Genomic DNA, 21197 nt, shown 5'->3' with positions numbered 1-21197 from the left:
CAGGACGCTGCGGGGCGTCTGACACCGCCACGTGGCACGTCTCCCGGAGAGGGCACACAGGAGTGACTTCTCCGTTCACACTTTCAATGTGTGGTTTGAGGAGCAAAGAACCACATGATGACAGTGGACAACATGGTCAGGGATTAAATAAACCAGCAGAAGTTTCCAGCACTTGTACCGGTGTCATGTGGGTTCCCCGGGGGTGCTCCTCTCGGGGCCCAGAGTGTCCCAGCTGGTCGGGCAGAGCCCCGACTCACCACTGCACCGTCACCCCATGGCTCCAGCATCTCTGGGGGCCCTGGGACCGGGATCGGGCGTGCTTCCTGCGAGGGAGGCTCTGGGTGTCCAGCCTCGGGTCTGGAAAACTGCCCCTGGGCTGTGGCCCCACCAACTGGGCCACTGGGTGGGAGGTGGGCTGAGGCGGGACCTCGAGACCCCCCACTCCCTCAGGGCCTGGGCAGCCCCAGAGGACCGGCCCTCTCGGGGCCCGAGTCCGGTCGCCCAGGGTGGGGGCTCGGCTCCGGCTCCTTGTGCGAGGACACAGCCGAGGCCTTCAGACGCAACGGGGCTGGTGGTGAGCCCCCAGGAGGGGACCCTGGGGGTGGGTCTGCCCTCGAGGGACACGTGTCCCAGGTGGCTTTCTCCCAGGCCAGACCAGGCCTGCGGCTTTCCTGAGAGGATCTCGTGACGCCCTCTGGGCGCGGGAAGTTCGCCCCAGGCTGAGACTCACACGCCTCCTCGGGCCTGGCCCCCTCCCAGGGCGGGAGAGGCAGGGTGCGGCTCGGCGCCCAGCCCCTGGCCTGGACGAGGTGCGAGGTGCGGGCTCTTCCGCAGCACCCTGCGCCCCCGGCCCACCACGGCTCTGCGCACGGTGGGGCGGCTCGGGCAGGGCTGTGAGGCCGATCCCCACGGCCTTCCCCCCCCCCCCCCCGCACCCCCGCCGCCTCCCATCTGCCCCGTGGGCTGCTTATCGGGTAACCGGAGCCGGCAGCTGCGTCCACGCCTGAAACAGGAAGCCCGGGCCTGTGCGAGAGCCCCGAGAGCCCGCCGGGTGGCCGGGCCGGAGGATGGAGGAGCAGCGGGCGCTCGCGGCCGCCAAGGACGGGGACCTGGCCACCCTGGAGCAGCTGCTGGAGGCCGGCGCCCTGGGCCCTGGCATCGTGGACGCCGTGGGGGCCGGCCTGGTGCACCACGCCACCCGGGCCGGCCGCCTGGCCTGCGTCAAGTTCCTGGTGCAGCGGGCCCAGCTGCCCGGCAACCAGCGGGCCCACAACGGGGCCACCCCGGTGCACGACGCCGCGGCCACCGGCAGCCTGGCCGAGCTGTGCTGGCTGGTGCGCGAGGGGGGCTGCGGTCTGCAGGTGAGCGGGGCAGCCCGGGGGCCCGTGTCCGTGTGGAGGGAGCGCGGAGGGAGCCGTGAGCCAGGAGGTCCTCGGCCCGGGCTTCTCCTTCCTCTCGGGGACTCGGCTCAGTGGGCACAGCCCACCGCTGCCCCACCCCCGGCCCCACCCAAACAGCTCGGAGCCCCGGCCAGCCTCGGCAGTCTGCTGCAGCCCCAGTACCGCGCTGCATGGCTGACTCAGAGCAGCCACTCGCCGCTCCCCCCAGCCCGGGAGCGCCTGGCCTTGCCGGTGGGGCTGGCCAGCACCCATCATCGGGCCTGAGCCCCGGGCCCGTCTCCCCTGGGGGCAAGGAAGGTCCCATGGCCCAACACAGCCGGGGCTCCGGCTCCGGAGCTGGAGCCGCCTGGGTGACTGAGGCCCGGCTGGCAGAGAGGGGTCTGCAGGGCTCAGTGACGGGCTTACAGGGGCGCATTTCCACCAGGGCCCATCCTCGCCTGGTCCCAGCCTGCCCCCGGCCCCTCGTGGGGGAGGGTGGGGAGCGAGGTCTGGTGGGGATATGCATGGGCATCCGTGGCCCACTGGGTCCCGGGAGAGGGGAGACTCTGTTGCCAGTCACAGCCCCGAGACCTATGGCGGGAGCGCCGACCCCACAGGGGATGTGCTGCCCAGCCATGGGACCTATGGCCGGCTGGGGTGGGCACTCGGGGCGGGGGTGGGGGGCTAGGCCAGGAGGCGGTGTCCTGGGACACACGGCAGGCTGCAGAGCCAGCCCAGGGGAGCCTTCCGGACAGCAGCAGACACCGGGAAGGGGCGTGGCTGTGCTCAGGCATGGGGGCCCCTGAGCATGGCAGGGCGCAGACCGGGGGGGGGGGACCCAGACCTGGACTTGAGCCCTCGCCCCGCCTCTCACCTCGCTGGGGCAAGCCGGCGGGGGGGGGGGGGGGCAGAAACCCCCAGGCACGTGGGGTCCGCAGCAGCAGGGTGGACCCCGGGCGGGCTCTGGCTGCACTGGTGCTGCCCACCGGACTGGGTCTAGACCTGCCCCCACCCGTGCCTCGGCAGGACCAGGACGCCTCGGGCGTCTCCCCGCTGCACCTGGCCGCCCGCTTCGCCCACCCGGCGCTGGTGGAGTGGCTGCTCCGGGAGGGCCACGCGGCCACGCTGGAGACGCTGGAGGGGGCCTTGCCACTGCACCACGCCGCCGTCAGCGGGGACCTGACCTGCCTGAAGCTCCTGACGGCCGCCCACAGCAGGTGAGGGCCCGGGAGCGGCCCGGCGCGAGGTCCGGGGGGCCCAGGGAGGCTGCGGCAAGGGGGGCGGAAGAGGCCGGCCGGCGGCCTTTGCTGTGGGCCGTGCAGGGCAGGCAGGCGGTGGCAGGGGACAGGGGAGGGCAGCCTGCTGTCCCCACGTGTGTCCCCAGTGAGACCTGGCATCTCAGACCTGGAGCAACACTCTCAGGCCTGGCCCCTCACGCCAGCCCCTTGGCCAGGGCCTGGGACTCGCCTCTGTGGACCGTCCTCAGAGCCTCCACGCTGGCCATGGAGTGCCTGTTAGAGCCACAGTTTTCCACAGTTTCCACTTTTTATAGGCTTTATTTATTTTGAAAGAAAGGAGAAGGAAGGGAGAGAGAGGCAGAGAAACCTCGATTGGTTGCCTCTCGCACACCCCCAACCATGAGCCAAGCTTGCAACTCGGGTACATGGCCTGGCTGGGAATCGAACCAGTGACCCTTTGGTTTGCAGGATGATGCCCCAACTCACTGAACATCCGCCAGGAAAGATCCGCAGTTTTTAAAGGAGTGTCTATCCCTGGCTGGTGTAGCTCAGGGGATTGAGCTTGGGCTATGAACCAAAGCATCGCAGGTTCGATTCCCAGTCAGGGCATATGCATGGGTTGCAGGCCACGACCCCCAGCAACCACACATTGATGTGTGTGTGTCTCTCTCTCTTTCTCCCTCTCTTTCCTCTCTAAAAATAAATAAAAATTTTAAAAAATTAAATTTAAAAAATAATAACTTACTAGTTCCTTATAAAAAATAAAAATAAAGGAGTCTCTACCCTTTGAAAACTGGGAGACTTCACATTAAAGCACATACAGATCACGTGTATGCACGTGTGCACACGCACACACACACATACACACGTGTATGCACACGCACACACGGAAGGCCCGTGCCCCGGGGGCCAGCATTCCAGCCTGGCCCCGACTGCAGGAGCCAGCGGTGATGTCTGTGTCACCAGGGGATGGGTCAGCCTTGGGTAGGGGACGGCCCCTCCGTGCAGCCAGTCGCCGGGGACCGAGGACTCCCCCGGCCCTGCCGCAGGTGGGGGCAGAGGGGATTTGGGAAACCCCAACACCTGCTCAGTCTGCTCACACCGACCCCAAATGCCGGCCTGGGCGCCCGCGGACCGCTGCCTCGGCCCGCTCCGAGCTCCCTGACCCGCAGGCGCACTGGGCCGGTCACCCTGAGCAGCGCCCCCTGTCCGCCACTCCGGGACGCACAGCCCGACGGGAAGTGGGCAGGGCGGGATTCCAGCAGCGAGAACCCCCGGCCCCGCTGACCCCCACCCCATATGGTGATTGGTTGGGAGCCCTCAGCGGGTCGGGGAGGGGAGTGCAACCCCCCCTCCTTCGCTCTGGGCCCTGGGCTGGGGCAGCCCCCACCCCACCTACTGCACCCCGCACCAAGCGCCCTCTGAACCCCGCCCTCCCCCGCAGCAGCGTGAACCGGCGGACACGCAGCGGCGCCTCCCCGCTCTACCTGGCCTGCCAGGAGGGCCACCTGCACCTGGCGCAGTTCCTGGTGAAGGACTGCGGGGCCGACGTGCACCTGCGCGCCCTGGACGGCATGAGCGCACTGCACGCCGCCGCCGCCCGCGGCCACTACTCCCTCGTCGTCTGGCTGGTAAGGGGGACGGCTGGAGGCCCGGCGGTCCCGGAAGGCTGCCCCCTGCTCCTAACTGCTCCCCAGGGCCCCTCTGAGCAGGGCCTGGCCGGGGTGGGGGCCCACTCCCCAGGGTGCTTGCCCACCCGAGAACCAGGGGCCCCCAGGGCCACTGGGGAGCAGATGTGCTCCGAGCTCGGCCCAGGCTGGGCAGGGCTGCAGCCTGCGGCACACAGCTCTGCCAGGCAGGGCCGGCGGACTGGACGTCCGAGCCCCTGGAGGACTGAGGGGACCACAGCACCGCCCCCTGGGGTTCTCCTGCCCCTCCCCCCGGAGCCCCAGTGCATGTCCTGGGTGCTCTCAGGTTTGGTGGCACCCAGGTGCTGGGTCACGGGTGCCTGGTCTTGGCCATTCAGCCACTTGTTTACGCCCAGCTGCCTCAGAGCAGGGCCAGGGCCCAGCCCCCACCTTCGGGGCCCCCAGAGGGGCCGCTGAGGCCTCTTTCCAGAAGGGAAGTCCCAGGACCCTGGGCTCGAGTAATCCCGGTGGGGGTGGGAGGGGCTGGACCTTCCTGCCTCCACCACAAAACCCAGGCCGGGCGGGGCATCCCCTGCTCCGGAGGGACAGGGTTGTGGGGGACGACGCACTGCGTGGGGGAGCCAGCTCTGCCCCCAGCTGCCAGAGGGAGGGGGGCGGGGGGGCTGTGCTCCTGCCCCCAAAGCGCCTCCCACCCTCCAGGTCCTCCTCCTCGTGGCCGCCCACCGGGAGCGGTCACCCCATCCAGCCTCAGCCTCCCTCCCTGCCCCACCCCAGGTCACCTTCACGGACATCGGCCTGACGGCGCGGGACAACGAGGGGGCCACGGCCCTCCACTTCGCAGCGCGCGGCGGCCACACGCCCATCCTGGACCGGCTGCTGCTGATGGGGGCCCCGGTCACGAGGGACTCCTGGGGCGGGACGCCCCTGCACGACGCCGCAGAGAACGGGCAGATGGAGGTGAGCGGCGCCGGGCGCCTGCGTGAGCCGGCCGTCAGCGAGGGGGCCGGGAGTTCCACGTGTGTGTGAGCACACACGTGCGTGCACACAGGTGGACGCGCCGACAGACACATGGACACAACCCGGGGGTGGTGGCCGCGGGGCATCGACTGCTCTCCAGCACACACACGCGGGCACCGCGCCTGTTTCCTGGCGGGAGTCCCTGGTGGCACGGTTTCCCCGGCGTGGGGGGTGCCGGCCCGCAGGCCGCGCCCAAGACGCGGAGGGAATGCAGACGAGGTGGGACCCGGGCACTCGGCGCCGGCTGCCGCCCGTCGGGGGCCTCTCCGGCTCCTCCCAGCATGCCCACCGCCCTGTGTCCCCCGTGTCGCTGCGCCTGAATGTTCACGTGGTGAACCGCGTGCTCACTCCCCGGTGAATCACTTCCCTCCTTGCTGACCGAGTCAGCCTGGAGGGCTGGGCGTGCGCAAAGCTCCGTGCGGGCTCACCGCAGCCTCTGCGGGCTTCACTCGGAGCAGGGCAGGGGCAGTGGGGCGGGACACACCGGTGACGAAAAGGGCGTCGGGTCTGACATGGGGACCGAGGGCCCTGGACTGACTGGTGCCCGAGGGGCCCTCCGGCCCCGTGTCCTGTGAGGCTCCTCGGGGAGGCCACGGGCTCTGGGACCCAGGTCTCGAACCCAGGCTGTCCGCCCCCTGGCATCCTGACCTTGAGAGGCGACTCCTCCCTCCTGGTGTCTCCTTTTCCCCCATTGTGAGCCCCATGGGGCAGGGGGCCGCCAGCGCCGAAGGAGACCCGGGCGCGTCCCCAGAGTCCCCAGAACGGTGCTGGCAACACAGGGAGGGCCCTGTGGGAAGGCCTCGCTGCCCCGTCGGTGGGACAAGCCCTCCCCGAGGGGTGAGCACAAGGGTCCCCGCAGCCCCGGCTCCCTGGGACGGTCTTGGGCTTCGCAGGGCACAACCTGGGGCCGTGTGGCCACAGAGAGGGGAGCTGGTGTGGGGGGAGGCTGGACGGGACGAGGCTGCCATTTTTAATGTGTTTTACCTCTACAGTTTTTTTTTCATTATTTAGAGAATACTTGATTAGTTTCTGTAGACCTTGACAGTTTTTAAAAACCTACGTGACATTGTAGCTTTTGTTCAGTCCACAGATAAAGACTTACTCAGACACGGCCCCGCACTTTCCCTCCTCCTTCCTTCCGGCGTCTCAGGCCCCACAGGGACCCCCTTCCCCTCGGCCTCAGAAACGCTTTCCGGGGGGCCCAACCCACAGCCCGCAGGCCACACGAGGCCCAGGGTGGCTGTGAATTCTGCCCACCACAAAATCGTGAACGGACCTAACACGTTATGAGATTTTGTTGCGATTGCATGTCACAATGTGTTCCACGTGGGGCCCCAGACAACTCTTCCTCCGGAGTGGCTCAGAGACGCCGGAAGGTTGGACACCCCAGCCTAGACGGGCCCTTAGGCGGTGCGCGCTGCTGGCTATTTCTTTGTTTCTTTGTGTCCGTTTGTCTGGAAACATCTCTGCTTCTCTCTGGTCCTGAAGGATGCTTTGCTGGGCCGAGAGCCGCAGCTCGGCAGGTTTGACCCGTTTTCTTCGGTGCTCTGAAAATGCTGCCTCCCGCTCCGGCCCCCATCACGAGGTCTGCTGCTGGGGGGCGGGGGGGGTCCCTGTTTGCAGCTCATCGTTTTTCCTCGGGCCGCGTTTAACACGGTCATCGTCCAGTCTGGCCTCGCATCCTCGCTGTGGTGGGGCCAGAGGTGACGGCTCTGCATTCGTCCTACCGGGGCTGCTCGGGCTTCCCTGGTGCGTGCTGTCTGCCGGCTCCCAGCCGTTCCCCTCTCAGACGGGTGCCCGCCCACCCCCACGCCGTGTCTCCCGTGCCGGGGCTGATGTGATTGGGTCGGCCAAAAAGTCTGTTTAAAGCCCTGGCTGGTGTAGCTCAGTGGATTGAGTGTGGGCTGTGAACCAAAGCGTTGCAGGTTCGATTCCCAGTCAGGGTACATGCCCGGGTTGCAGGCCACGGCCCCCAGCAACCACACATTGATATTTCTCTCTCTTTTTCTCCCTCCTCCCTTCCCTCTCTAAAAATAAATAAATAAATAATCTTAAAAAAATAAGATTCTTTTAAAAAAAAGTCTGTTTAGCTCTCCTCTGTAAAATAAACCCTTCACGTTTTGTTTTCACCGATAACTTTATTTATTTGGAGATTTTGAGTAAGTTGGCTGTCGCCTGCTATTGACTCCTAGTGGGCAGAACCCGGGGGCCGCTGAACACCTTCCGGTGCGTGAGAGCGCCCCACGGCAGAGAGTTATTTGGTCCGACGTGTGGACAGCGCCCTGCAGACCACTTTTGACACGTGTGATTGGTCACAGCACCTTCTCCACACACCGCACAAAGCTTTATGTTTTCGCATTTCCATTGTGTGTTTTTTTTTAATTTTTTAAAATATTTCATTTATTTATTTTTAGAGAGGGAAGGGAGGGAGAAAGAGAGAGAGAGAGAGAGACAGAGAGAGAGAGGGAGAGAGAAACATCAATGTGCGGTTGCTGGTGGCCGTGGCCTGCAACCCAGGCATGTGCCCTAACTGGGAATCGAACCTGCGACACTTTGGTTTGCAGCCTACGCTCAATCCACTGAGCTACACCAGCCAGAGCTCATTTCTGTTGTGTTTTTACCTTTCTTGACACATAAAGCATAATACACCAAAAATGCTGCTTATTTTCTTCCATCTGCAATATTAATGGGGCTGCACAAAAAATCACCAGTTTTGCTAAGTTTTCTTTTTTAAGTGCACGCTGATATGGCAGCTGTCACAACACAGTCTAACCAAACTGTTTCGAATGAGGTCACAGACACTCAGGGCCACCAGAGCTGTTGTACGGACACCCTAACAGACACCCTGGCCGGCCCGACAGGCACCCGTCAGCCCTGACCACATCCGCCAGCGCTCTGTCCGGCCTTGCTGTGTCCGGGCCGTCCTGCGGGTCTGTCTGCCGTTCGTTCGCTCTCCAGACGCGGTCTTGAGCTCGATTACAACATCCGTGTTCTCCACCTTCCCTCCGGCCACTCTTCAAGTCCGTGGGGTCGAGTTCCGTGGCGTGCCGTTCCGTGCCCGACCCCTCCAGCCCGGTCCCTCTCTGCTCTGTCCGTCCTTCCGTCCCCAGGGGTCCGCTGGGTTCCGTCCCAGGCTCCTGCTTTTGCCGACCGTGTGCTGGTGTGCGGCGCAGCCGAGAGGCGATGGGCAGGCGTCCTCCGAGGCCTGGGGCCGTGTCTGGGGTGCGCTGCCTGCCAGCACCCGAGGGGCCTGTGAGCCGGGATCATCTCAGCCCGCACCCCAGGCACAAGGGGCCCCGGAGCCCCTGAGAGGTGGGCCTCTGCTCCACTCTCCTCTGCAGGGGGGGGTGCCCTCTGCCTGTGGCAGCGGGTGGCAGACCGAGCCCACCCTCCTCCCAGGAGGCCGAGAAGGAGCCGCGAAGGAGCCACTCAGGGCATGACCGCTGCCCCTGCGTCCACCCCTCTGAGTGCCGGGCTTACCCCTCCCGCCCTTGTCTCCTGACCTTGGCCTGGCAGTTCCTCGCTGGCTCGTTACCTCTCGGACGCGCCAGGAAGGCGGCTGTTAGGTCCAGCCCCATGTGTCACGCTGACTGGGGGGCAGATGAACCTGGCCCACCTGCTTCCCCTGACGTGGGCCCTCCCGCCTGCCTGTCGCTGCCGCTGGCCTGGCCTCCCTCCTCCCTCTCGGCCACCAGCCTCTGCTCACAAGTCCCAGCCGTGGCCAGGTCGTCACTCTGCACCCCGGTTTCCTTCCTCCGGGGGTGCTGCGGACACGGCGGCCGGTTCTGTGGTCCGGGCCCGGGACGTGGGCTGCAGGGTCAGGTGGGGCTCCGAGCCAGGCAGGGTCCCGCCGGGCGCCTTCTTGCCGCCCAGGGCCTGCTGGAGCTCCCGGCCCGGACGCCTGGGTTCCCTGCAGGATGGGTGCCGGAGCCTGCGGGGCCCGGGGCCCGGCCAGGGCGGCTGTGGGTGCCGAGGGCGAGGCGGGCGGAGCCGGGGGCACAGTGCCCACCCTCCGTGGGGCCCGGTGGGTGCCGCGGGCGGGTGTGGGCGCCAGCCAGGGTCACCGGTGCCCTTCCCCGCAGTGCTGCCAGACCCTCGTCTCCCACCACGTGGACCCCTCCCTGAGGGACGAGGACGGCTACACGGCGGCAGACCTGGCCGAGTACCATGGGCACCCGGACTGCGCCCAGTACCTGCGGGAGGCAGCCAAGCCGGTGAGTCTCACGGTGCCCCGTCCCCCTGGGTGGGGGGAGGGGGACGGGCCCTGCCGCCCTGATGGACTGGATCGCTAGAAAGCTCGGTGTGCGCCGTGCCCTTTGCAGGGACAAGGTCCTCGGCTTGGGCTGAGCTAGCCTGCTGGGCGCCGGGCTCGGGGTCGGGCAGGGGCGGCAACCGGGCGGGACTGTCTGAGGCTGGGCCCGGGGCTGGGCTGGAGGCTGGGCCGGGACCGAGGCCTGCCATCCTCCTGGACCACAGAGTCACGGGCTCCTGACCCTGGGTCCCCCGTGACCAGGGCCCCAGGGTGATGTGGTGTCAGACTGAGGTTACCCACCCACGGGTGGGAGCGGGACCCTGGATCCTTGATGAGGTGACCCCAAGAGGCCTGGCCTGCCCCTGTGCAGCCAGAGGTGGCAGGCAGCTCCTGGTCCCCTGTGCCTGTCTTGGCCTGTGACCTTGAGCCTCCCTGCATCTGTGAGGACAGGGATCCATCCTGCTGGCCCCGTCCCCAACAGGTGACAGGCCACGAGTGTTTGCTGAATAAACAGGGGAGCAGATGGGCGAGGGAGCAAAGGGCGGGACCTGAGGGCAGTCGGGTGGGTACATGGGCGGAGCCAGGCTCCCCCAGGCCCTCCCACCATCCCCCCCCACTCCAGGCCTAAGGCCCCCCCACTGTGACAGATCAGTCCCAGCCTGCCCCTTCCCTTTTGGGGCCACCCCTGCAGGAGGGATCCCTGCAGTGGCCGGGCCCCACGTTCAGTTGGCGGCACCGAGGCCGGGAGAGCTGACCCGTGAGGCTGCTGCCCCCCCTTGTCCCTCAGGGGCACCTGGGGTCAGCGGGGGCGGGGCTGCAGCCCTCAGCCACCCACCGCCAGGCGCCCCTGGTCACCTGACGCCCACACCCACCCGCTGGGGGTCGAGGGCAGCTCGGGGGCTGGTGCCCCAGTTTGTCCTGGAGGAACTGCTGAAGTAACTTATTTACTCATCATGTTATTGAACGTTCAGGGGTCACCGCTCAGTTAGAGGTCGCTTTCCTGGCGCAGGTGGTGCAGTTAATGGGGCCTGGCTCGCTGCTGGGGTAGGGGGCAAAGGGCGCTGCCCATCAGCCGGGTGCCTGGTGTGGCCGCTGAGATCAGGAGGGTGGCGGGCGGCTGCCTGGCTGCCAGGGAGCGGGTCCCACACTGCCCCTGGCAGGGGACCCTGGCCCGTGCCCAGCCCCGCCGAGCTGCGGCGCCCGTGGCCAGGGCTGTGTCCAAGCAGGGTCTCTGCCCCGCCCTGCGTCTCCGGTCCCTGCGCATCTGCCAGCCCCTCTGGCCGCGGTGTCCAACACTCTTAGACGGACAGGGGTCCTCGGTGCTGCCCTGACTCCCCGGGACGTGGGGAACCGGCCCATCTCGGGTTTCCTGGCGCTCCGTCTGGTCTCCTTAGTGACGCCACAGGACCCGCGAACACCCCCGAGCAGCCTGGGCTGCAGGGGCAGCGCCCTGCCCCCACTGCAGCTGAGGGCCCCCAGCCCGCCCACCTGCTCCACCTGTGGCGCCGGAGGGCAGGGAGGGCTCCTCCACCTCCTTCCGGTCCAGGGCCCCTGGGCCCGCATCTGGGGCCCACAGCTGGCGCAGCCCCAGGCAGACCCTTAGCCTTGGAGGCTGGTGTGTCCCGTGAGCTTCCGGAGCTGGGGGAGATGTGGGGTCAGGACGGGAGCCTCTCCTTCTCCCCCCTCAGTGAGCACCTGGGACGGCAGGGGGAGCCAGCCACTCGCTGCTGGCTGGAGCCGTCCCCCGCCTGGCCACCTGCTGCCGGCTGCCAGGTGTGGCCGGCGGCTGTCAGCTGGGGGCTGCGGCCGCGCGGGCTGCGCACCTGATACAATATTGATGGAAACGCAATATCCAGAGGTCGCCGGCGCCGGCCTCTCCCCGTGCCGGGCTCTGGGGAGGTGGCGAAGGCCTTGAGCCCCAGGAGGGGCAGCCTGGGGATGGGGCTGCCCAGGCGGAGGCCGGCCTGGCCGGCGGGAGGCGCCCCCTTTGTAGGTGGGTCTGCAGGGCCGGGGGCAGGGCCTGCCTCCCCTCCCCACCTCGACTGTGGCCACGTCCTTTGGCTCCCTGGGCACCCTTGTGCACAGTCAGGGCTGGGGGCCCCCTGCACCCCAACTCCCTCCTGTGGGGCCCGTGTGCATGAGGTGCTGGCCGGGCAGCCGCAGGGGGAGAGCAGCAGCCCGGCGGGGAGTGTGGTCCTGCCAGTGGGGGCCACACCTCCGCACTCCAGCCGAGCGCCCCCAGTTCTGTGTGTCCACCACCCTACTGGCCCCTGCCCCGCACTCACTGCCACCAGGCGGTGCAGGCAAGTGCTGCGCATCTCTGAGCCTCGACTTTCTCGTCTGTAAAATGGGACCGAGGAGCCTAGTTCCAGCAGGCCCCAACTCCCCTCCCCTCCAGGTCCGGAAGGGCCCTAACACCGCTTCCCACTACAGATGGGGAAACTGAGGCCCAGACCGGGCAAGGGGTCCCCCTGGGCAGCCCGCTCCCCCGGGGACGGGCAGGCCTGGCCGGGCGGCCAGTAACTGAATCTCAGCGGTGGTGACCGGTGTCCGGCACCCCTTTGCGGGTCATGATTTTCCCAGCCCGGGTGGCATTACAGGGCTGTAACCCGGCTCGACACCGCTGTCCTCGATGCATAATGCATGGCCGCCGCCGCGCCGCTCAAATCTCGCCAAAAACCAGGGGAGGGAGGCAGCCCGCTGTGGGGAGGGCACCCGCCTAGGGGCGGCTGCCCAGTGCGAGGGGCGACGCGCCCGCTGTCAGGACCCCGCAGGCCCGGACCCAGTGCCGGCTGGTGCTCGGGTCCTTGCCGCGCCGGTTCGTGGCAGGGGCCCAAGTGAGGGACACGGGGTCTCGGGGACACGGGGGCGCCCGCCCGCTGCCGGGGAAGCACCACAGCAGACCCCGTCCCGGCACAGAGACACCACAGGGACAGTGCAGTGAGGCCTGTCCTGGGGGCCCAGCCCTGCCGGCACCCTTCTCAGTGCCCGGCCCCCGCAGGGGGCTCCAGACGCCCAGGTGAGGGGCCTGAGGCCAGGGCTGCCTCCCCAGAGCTGCCGCTGGGTGCAGTCGAGCAGGGCTCCGCCCCAGAAACAGGGTGGCGGGAGGCCTCCCAGCCTCAGGTGCCACCTGGGGCCCATTGTCCATCCCCCGGGTCCCAGACCAACTCCCAACGCCCTGCCTCTTCCCTCTCCCCACACCCCATGAGGGGCAGGGAAGGCTCTTGCCCTCCCCCGGAGCAGGTTCCATGGGGGAGGGGCCCAGGGCCCCCAGGAGGGCAGGGAGCCGGGCAGGCAGGGCAGGCGAGCCGGGCACTGGGATGGCCCTGGGGGGAGGCCCGGCTCAGCCCTCCTCTGCACGTCAGCCTGCCGCTGCCAGCTCGCCCCCGACCCTGACCCCACAGGGCCCGGCCGACCCCGGCGGCAGCTGCTAAGCCGGGCTGTGTCTGCGTCACGGACGCTGGAAGGAGACAGGAGACCCCTGGGTCCGAGACACAGGGCCAAGGGCAGGCGTCCTGCTTTGTGGGGTGTCCTTGCCGCCCCCCAAGTCCCAGGGTCCCCTGATGGCAGGTACGCCCACAGGACGTCTGCGACACTGCTGAGCACCCCGGAGCCTGGCGCCCTGTTTTAGAGCCAGCAGGCCTGCACCCCTCCCCACGAGCGCGGCCTTGAGCAGCCCCGGGTGGGGGTGGCCGGGACTTCCACTTACGGGTAGCGGTGCGAGAGGCCCACCGCCAGCCTCTTCTTTCCCTGCTGGGGCCCCTGGACCACAGCACAGAGGAGCAGGGATTCGAGGGGCTTCCGGGCCCCGCAGGAGCCAGGACTGGGGTCCCAGACCTGCTGCGCCCCGGCTGTGGGGCCTCGAGAAAGCCCCTTGCCCTCCCTGTGCCCTGGGGCTGCCTTGGGGTGAAGGTACCGCACGGGGGTTCCCCTGGGAGGTCTCTCCCTCCCATGCAACCCTGCAGGGAGATCTCGGGTGCCCACCCTCCCAGAGGGTCCACCTCCCGGTCCCCCTGCACCGTGGGAGGCTAAGGTGCCTGGTAAGGGATCCCACAGGTGGCCCAAGCCCGCCTGGCCACCCGACACCTTTGCTTTCAAATATTAACGTGGTGCCTCCCGCTCCTGGAGGGGTGGCCGCAACAGCCCCCGGCAGCGCGGGGCCGCCCCAGCTCCCTGAGCTCACAGCCCGGCCCCTGCGTCGACCGGGCCGGGTGCCGGCCGGCACTCCACAGCCCGCTGTGCGCTGGGGCTCCCAGATTCCTGCAAGCAGTGAGGCAGGAGGTGCGTGGCGGCTGGGCGGCAGGGGGGCGGGTCTCAGGCTGAGCTCCTATGCAGTGGCTGCGGTGTGCGGGGAGCCCTGGACGGGAATGTGACTGAGGGGCTGGAGGAGGTGGGTGTGACGGGCACCCCCAGGCTGGGGTGGCCAGCTACAGAGTCCACAGCGTTGCAGGAGGTGGGGCTGCCCCACCCGTGGGTGTATGAGGGGACGCCCGGGGCACCGAGGGTTTGCCCCGGCGGGACGGGTGCAGACAGAGCTCTGTGCAGGATGGACGCACAGACCTCTGGTTCTCCAGGATGAGGGGCGCCAGGGCGGGGCCAGCGCAGCAGAGCACCAGAGGGGGCTCCTTCCAGCTGGATCCTCTGTCCCGCCCACTCCCCAGCAGCACCCTGCCCGCCCCGAGGCCGCACCCCACCCCTGGTGCCCGCTGCAGGGAGGGGACCAGGAACCGTGGTCTGCCGCTGGGTGGGGCGCTCCGAGGGAAGGAGCGCACAGCCCTCCTCACCAAGACGGAGCCGGGGCCGCCGTGCACCCAGCCGGGAGCCCAGGCGTCCGCCCGCTGAAAGGGGGAGCCAGACGGCCTCCAATGTCCAGCTTCAAACCACAGGCCTCGGGGTCCTGGGAGGCCAGCTGAGGCTCCTCCTGGAGACTCCCTCGGCCACCTGGGTGGGGACGGGCGGAGGCGGGGAGGCGGGCGCAGCCCTCCCACTGACAGCAGCTGCTGCGTCAGGGCGGCCTGCGCGCCCGGTGTCCCCGGCTCAGCCGGCCTGTGCGTCCGTCCGCCCGGCCAGCAGACGGTCAGTGCTGACCCTGAGGCTGCGCAGGGGGACCCATCCAGGCCAAGGCTCATTCCAGCTGCCCCCCGTCAGTGCTCGGGGGCAGGGGAGGGGACAAGGACAGGACGGTGCCTTTTCCGGACACGGGGCAGGGTGTGGGGTGAAGTGTGGGTGCCCTGCGGCCCCCAGGCCCCCGGGCCCAGCCCTGGCGGTCTGTGTCCACGCGGCCCTGGGGAGGATGGCTGGGCAGTGAGTGGTAGGCCCCGGGCGCAGCGCTCTGAGGCGTGCTTACAGCCCGGGGCCCCTGCTAATGCTGCTGAGAGTTCCGAGTTCCTGGTGGCTTCCCCCTGAGCCCCGGGGCCTGGCACCCGCCCTGCTCTGGGGGCTGGGGGCCGCTCCAGGGGATCCGTGTCAGCACAGAGGGCAGGGACAGCCCGGGAGGGCTGGTGCGTGTTGGTGCACGTGTGCACGGGTGCTGTGTGGGGCCACATCTCTGGTGAGGCCAAAGAGGCGTGAGCCCAAGCCAGCCACTGAGTCCCCACCCAGCCCCTGGAGCTGCCTCTAGAGGGAGCCAACGAGCCACACTCTCAGACAGGGGTTCGCGTGGTGGTGGTGGCAGTGGTGACTTTGGGGGGCACGTGTGTGGCGGCACTCAGACACGCGCATGGGGTGTTTGGGGAGCCCTGGTCACCTGGTGTGGAGGGGTGGAGAGACATGGGGCACCTGGAGGGGTGCTGGACCTGGAGGGGTGCGGCCCCTCCTGCATACTTGGCCCCCCCAGACCCGTTCCCAGAGGCAGCCCTGCCCCATGCCCCACAAGCTGGGGCCAGGCTAGACCTCTGGACACCGCCACCCCCGCCTGGTAGCTCAGGCAGCCCAAGCCCAGGCCCACCCGGGCCCCACTGACCGGGCCTGTCCCCCCCCAGGTGCCGCTCCTGATGGCGCCCCCACCCCCACCGTTTCCCCCGCCTCCTCTGTCGGCTGCCAGGCGCTCCCCGGAGGACGGGAAACGGGGCTCAGGTCTCGGAAGCCCCAATTGTGAGTACCCCTGCCCAGGAGGACAGCCCGGGGCCTGGGTGCCGGGAGTGGGCACTGCTGGTCACACCCCGAGGCCCTTTGGGGGGCAGTGGAGGGGGGTCAGTGACTGATCCATGCTGAGGACTGGCCGGATAGGGCTGGGGTCGTTCCCCCACCCCGCCGCCCACCCCCCACCCTCGTCCAGGTTTCCTTCACGGTCCCTGCTCTTCCAGAGTGAGGTCAGCATTTCCCACGGTGGGTGCCAACCCCTGCCCGGCCCAGGGTCCCTCCGTGAGCTCGGAGCCCCTGGGGCCGGCCCTCCATCAGCACGGTGTCGTGGGCAGCTGCGCCCCCTCTCTGGGCCTCACTCGCTGCCCAGAGGTGCGTCCCTCCCGGAGGAGGCAGGGACATGGCCCTTAAACTGCAGGTCACCTCTAGTTAGGGGACCGTGACCAGCATTTATCAGTGGGACGGAGACGCTGAGTGAAGTCCGCAGGCCCCCGAGTACGGAGGGTCAGCGTCGGCCCCGGGCGTGCGGTCCTCACGCAGCCGCGCAGGGCCGTGTGGGCCTGGGTGGGATGCAGACCATGTTTCTCCTCGGGCCGTGGCCCTAGGTGGTCTGCGGTGGGGTCAGGGGCACTGGGGGCAGCAAAGGGCAGGCCCTGTGGTTCAATGGGCTGCGTCCGGCCCCCAGACCACTGGCTGCAGCAGGGGGCGGGGAGGGGTGGGCAGCGCCGACCAGGGCCAAACGCAGACTCTCCAGCCAGCCAGTGTCCAGAGGCCCGCGGACGCCCCCAGGGTGAGGGAGTTCGCCCGGGGTGTTTTTGGGGCATCAGGGGCTGGCTGGGTCTTTGGCCCCACGTGGGGTGCGGACCCTGCCCCAGGTCCCAGGTCCTCAACCCCCGAGCCCCTGCACTCTCCGGGAGCCCCTCTGACTCCTGCCCCTCTGACCCCCAGCAGCAGCGTCTCTCGGCCCCGCCTGGCCTGGCCAGCTGGACCAGCCCCTCCGGAGGGAGATGAGCCTCGCAGTCCCCCTGGTGGCCCCCTCCACCAGCACGATGGCCGTCCCCGCGGTGCGTCCTCCCCCTCCGCGGCCCTGTGTCCCAAGGCCCCCGGCCAGCTCTCATGTCCTCCTGCATGGGCCCAGCGAGGTCGCCCCGGGGCACCCCGGACACCCCAGGTCACTCCCTTCCTCCCAGGCAGACGGCAGGGGGGGCCTGGGGTGACCTCCGAACTTGGGGTGCTTCCTGCCCCTCCCCCAGTGCTGCTGTTGTGATGCCAAGAAGCAGGCAGATGTCAGTGGGGAGGGTGGGCCTGGTGCCCACTGTCCTCCTCCTTGGGGCGCCCAGCCAGCCCGGGACCCACGGGAGGGGGCACCCGTCCTTCCTCGTCCTCATCCTGGGCACGAGGCCCTTGGTCTGGGCCATGCCGCTCGGGGCTGCCCCCCTCGGAGGGTCTCGGTGTGCACAGTGCATTATGGCTCCCACGAGCCCCGCGGTCCAGCCGGCCTCCAGGCTGGGTCCGTGCGGCTGCGCCCGGTCGGGGTCGCCCATCCGCACGGCGTGCTCTGGGCAACTGCTCCCCGCCGGACACAGCAGAGCCGTGTGACATCTCTCCCACCCACGCATCCCCGGGGCCCCACGAGGGACACCGCGGGCTCCTGCCCTCGGAGAGCCCGCACTGGCCCGGCCGGGCGTGCTGTCCGTGGTCTCCCCGCCCCGCTGGCGCCCCCACAGCCCCTCCTCCCTGGGCAGGGTCCCCTGGGGCCTGAGAGATCTACTCACACCCACACAGGGGGCAGAGGCGGCAACGGGGAATGCCCCGGAGGGGCTGGCCGCACTGCAGCTGGACGGGCTGCCCTCCGGTGACCTGGACGGGCTGGTGCCCACGCGGGACGAGCGCGGCCGGCCCATCCCCGAGTGGAAGCGGCAAGTGATGGTGCGGAAGCTGCAGGCGCGCCTGGGCTCAGAGCCGGTGGAGGATGCTCAGGTGGGCGGGGCCGGGCAGGGCCAATAGAACGGGAGAGGGGCGTGGTCAGATGAGGAGGGGTGGGGCCAGAGGTAAAGGGCAGAGGGGGCGGGGCTTTGTCCTGGCTGGTGGACGTGGGAGGGGTGGGACCCTGATCCCACACTTGGAGTCCTGATGCCCAGGCCCCCCAGTCCTCGCCCCTCTGTGGCCTCAGTTTCCCCTTCCGCCATACTCGGAGGTCTGTGAGCAGTGCCCCACCCCCTGGGTTACAGGTGCGATCCCCACATATCCTCTGACCTAGTGGATTGTGTCCCCTCCTACCTGTGCCAAGCCCTGCTCCGGGCAGCGCAGGGGGCGGCCCTCCCCACCGGCACCCGTGTCCCAGCGGGGAAGCCTGGGTGTGCAGGGGAAGGGTGACTCCACGCGCCGTGGGGAGAAGCGAATCAGGGGAAAGGGGAGGAGCCGTTCCGTGGGGTGCTCAGGCCGCCCCTCTGGGGGGCTGACCCTGAGCAGGGGCCAGAGGGAGGTGGGGATGTGGGACCAGCGATGCCAAGCAGAGGGACCCGTGTGTCCTGCAAAGGTCCTGAGGCGGAACAGGCCGGCCCGAGGGGGGGCCAGGAGGAGGCGGGAGTGGCGTGAATGGGGGTGGAGGGCAGAGGTGAGGTCAGAGGGGGAACAGGCATCCATCAGGGGACCCCGGCGGCCAGGCCTCTGGGGAGCCTTTGGAGACCTCCGCGGAGGCGGCTGCGGTTGGGCCTGGCGTTTCCCGGGCTCCCGGGGCTGCCCCTGGACTGCAGTTCCGGAGTCCGACCCTAGGGGGAGCCAGCTGTGCTGGGAGGAGCGGCTCTGCAGGGCCTGGCGTGGAGCAGCCCTGTGCTCGCCCGTGGTGCCAGCCACCTGCGGCTGCTCCAGTTCATGAAAGTGAGATGCACGCCAACGCCCGCCCAGCACAGTGGCCGCTCCCGCCCCGGGCAGCTGGGCCAGGGGGTCCGAGCCTCGGTGCAGAGCGCGCCTGGGGCCCCTGGGCAGCGGGAGCCGGCCCCTCGGGGAGCGCCCGCCTAGGGGAGCCCGGCCCCTCGCGGCCGCCCCGCTGACCGGCCCTCCCCGTGCCCAGGACGACAGGGGCAGCGCGGGCCGCGTGGAGCCGGCCGCCTGGCGGTACTCGCAGACCCACCAGGCCATCCTGGGCCCCTTCGGGGAGCTGCTGACGGAGGACGACCTGGTGCACCTGGAGAGGCAGATCGCGGAGCTGCAGCTGCGGCGGCGCTGCCAGGAGTACGAGAGCCAGCTGGGCCGGCTGGCGGCCGAGCTGCAGGCCCTGCTGCCCCAGCCCCTGGTCAGCATCACCGTCAACAGCCACCTCCTGCCCCGGGCGCCCGAGCTGCAGGGCGCGGAGGCCCCCGGCCCGGGGCCCGAGCCCGACAGCCCCGAGGGGGCCGCGGAGGCCGCGCCCCGCGGGCAGCCCCTGCCCCTCTGGTGCAGCCACGTGGCCCGGCTGGTGCGGAGCATGTCGCTGCTGCTGAAGGGCATGAACGGGCTGGTGCAGGGCGAGGGGAAGCCGGCCGCCCAGCCCCCGCCGGAGGCCCCGGCCGGGGCCCCGCAGAGCGAGGCCCAGCGTGAGATCCAGGAGTGCGGGGTGTCCGTGCGGACGCTGCGTGGCAACTTCGAGGCAGCCCCTGGCCTGCCCTGCGCCCCAACCCTGGGGCCCTGCGAGGCGGGAGCCCAGCCCGGGCAGTGCCCGCGAGGCTGCTGGCCGGGCCCCCCGCAGCCCCGGGGCGGGGGCCTCCTCGGAGGGGAGCCCGGGCCAGGCGACACGGAGGAGGCCAGCGACTCGGGCATCAGCTGTGAGGAGGCCCTGTCGGAGGCGGGCGCCGGGCACAGCCCCGACCTGGCCAGCCTGCGGAAGGAGCGCATCGTCATGCTCTTCCTCGGCCACTGGAAGAAGTCCACCTATACGCCCGCCCTCAAGACGGCCGCCTGCAGGACCCTGGAGGCCCGCCGTGTGGGGCCGCGGGCCCAGGAGGCGGCCAGGGCTCCGGGGCCGCCCTCCCCGCTGCCCGGCGAGGGCCCCCGGCTCGGCCACCTGTGGCAGCAGCGCAGCATCATCGCGCACCTGCTGGGCACCTGGAAGGCCGTGCTGGCGCACGTGCCGGCCCGGCAGCTGCGGCGGCTGAGCCGGCGGCCCCGCGGCCTGCTGTCGCCCGAGCAGTTCCTGCCCCACGTGGACGGGGCGCCGGTGCCCTACGGCGGCCTCACGCTGGACCTCTTCATGCTGGGCTACTTCCAGCTCCTGGAGTGCGACCTGCCGGCCGAGGAGCGGAAGGCGCGCCACCTGCTCTGCTTCGAGGTCTTCGAGCACCTGGGCGCCCATGGCTGGGAGGCCGTGCGGGCCTTCCACAGGGCCGTGACCGACGAGGTGGCCGCGGGCCGCCGCGCCTGGGCCGATGGCTTCGATGACATCAAAGCCCGCTTCTTCGGCCCCCGCCGCGGCCCCCCCTGGGACTCGGAGCCCGGCCGCACGTCGGGCCTGACCCCGCTCAGGCCCCCGCCCCCCGCCGCCGCCGCCCCCGGGGGCGGCCCCCCCGAGCCTGCGGCGCAGCAGCCGGGGCCCGGCTCCCAGCGGGGCAGCTTCAACAGCGAGGACATCTGTGGCTACATCGACCGCAGCTTCGCCTTCTGGAAGGAGAAGGAGGCCGAGATGTTCAGCTTCGGGGACTGAGGCGGGCGGGCGGGCGGGCAGCCCCCTCCGGGGAGCGGGGGGGGGGGGCCCTGGCAGGGTGTGGGATTTCTCCTGCCCATGGCCGGGCGGGCGGGCACTCAGCATGCTCACCGCACCCCGGCCCTCCCCCGACAGGGGTGCCCAGCTCCGGGCTCAGGCTCAGCGTCCCTCTCACCACCGAATCCAGGGAGCCCTCCGAGCTCTCCTTCAGCCCTGGAGCTGACGACCTGCCATCCCAGCCCCAGGCCCCTCTGCCCACTGGTCCCCAGGCCCCGGGCATGCCATGCCCAGCTTTCCACGGGCCCTCCGTCCAGCCCGGTGTCCCGTCCCCCAGTGTCTCTGGCGCTGCGGCCTGGCCATGTCCAGAGCCTCCGTGTGCCCCGCATGGGTCCTGCCTCAGTTTCTTCTGGTGCCCTCAGGCCTTGTCCCTCCACCTCCCCCGGCCTCTCTTTCCCCGCCTGTGAAATGGGAGCGGGGCCGGGAGCTGGGGAGAACGGGCCTCCCTGGCCTGGCTGTCGACAGACGCGCCCTCTGGGCCCGGGAGGTGGGCCACACACACTTGCAAACTGGTCACACGCAGCCACCTGCTGACACGCACATGCCCACCCCACGGCGTCCCGGGGGGCCTGGTCCCAAAGAGAGGGCCCCCTGGGGGGATCCTGCCCCTGCTGGACAGCCCCTCCCGGGCCCCGCCTGTGGGCTCCTTGTCGTGAGCGGGGGCGTCTGTGACAGGGGCGGCGGCTGGGAGGGGCTCTGAGCAGAGGGGACCCTCAGAGGTGAGCCGCGGGCCCAGAGGGCTCGTGCCGGGGTGGAGGCACACTAGCTGGACCCTGGTCACCTGGTGCCACCGCAGCCTCCCCCGTGAGGGAACGAGGAAAGGGGGTGGCCGCCCCTCAGGGAGCC

The 21197-nt window shown here is 69.5% G+C and overlaps 1 protein-coding gene across 3 annotated transcripts; it reads left to right on the top strand.

Annotated features, from left to right (window-relative positions):
• Positions 1 to 928: 928 nt before the first annotated feature.
• Positions 929 to 20338, top strand: ESPNL (espin like). 3 transcript variants are annotated; one of them, XM_036022645.1, is made up of 9 exons: positions 929 to 1361; positions 2406 to 2596; positions 4065 to 4248; positions 5041 to 5223; positions 9366 to 9497; positions 15517 to 15628; positions 16565 to 16680; positions 17402 to 17596; positions 18690 to 20338. In XM_036022645.1, exons 1-9 carry the CDS (start codon positions 1068 to 1070, stop codon positions 20292 to 20294), a joined length of 3012 nt encoding a protein of 1003 aa, XP_035878538.1. In that variant the 5' UTR covers positions 929 to 1067; the 3' UTR covers positions 20295 to 20338. The 3 variants fall into 3 exon arrangements, with proteins under 3 accessions (XP_035878538.1, XP_035878537.1, XP_028364783.1); XM_036022644.1 differs by having other exon boundaries at positions 4062 to 4248; positions 16568 to 16680; XM_028508982.2 differs by having other exon boundaries at positions 4062 to 4248.
• Positions 20339 to 21197: the final 859 nt, after the last annotated feature.

The sequence above is a fragment of the Phyllostomus discolor genome, chromosome 4, assembly GCF_004126475.2.
Source record: "Phyllostomus discolor isolate MPI-MPIP mPhyDis1 chromosome 4, mPhyDis1.pri.v3, whole genome shotgun sequence".
Lineage (NCBI taxonomy): Eukaryota > Metazoa > Chordata > Mammalia > Chiroptera > Phyllostomidae > Phyllostomus > Phyllostomus discolor.
This window is presented reverse-complemented; position numbering and strand designations above follow the sequence as displayed.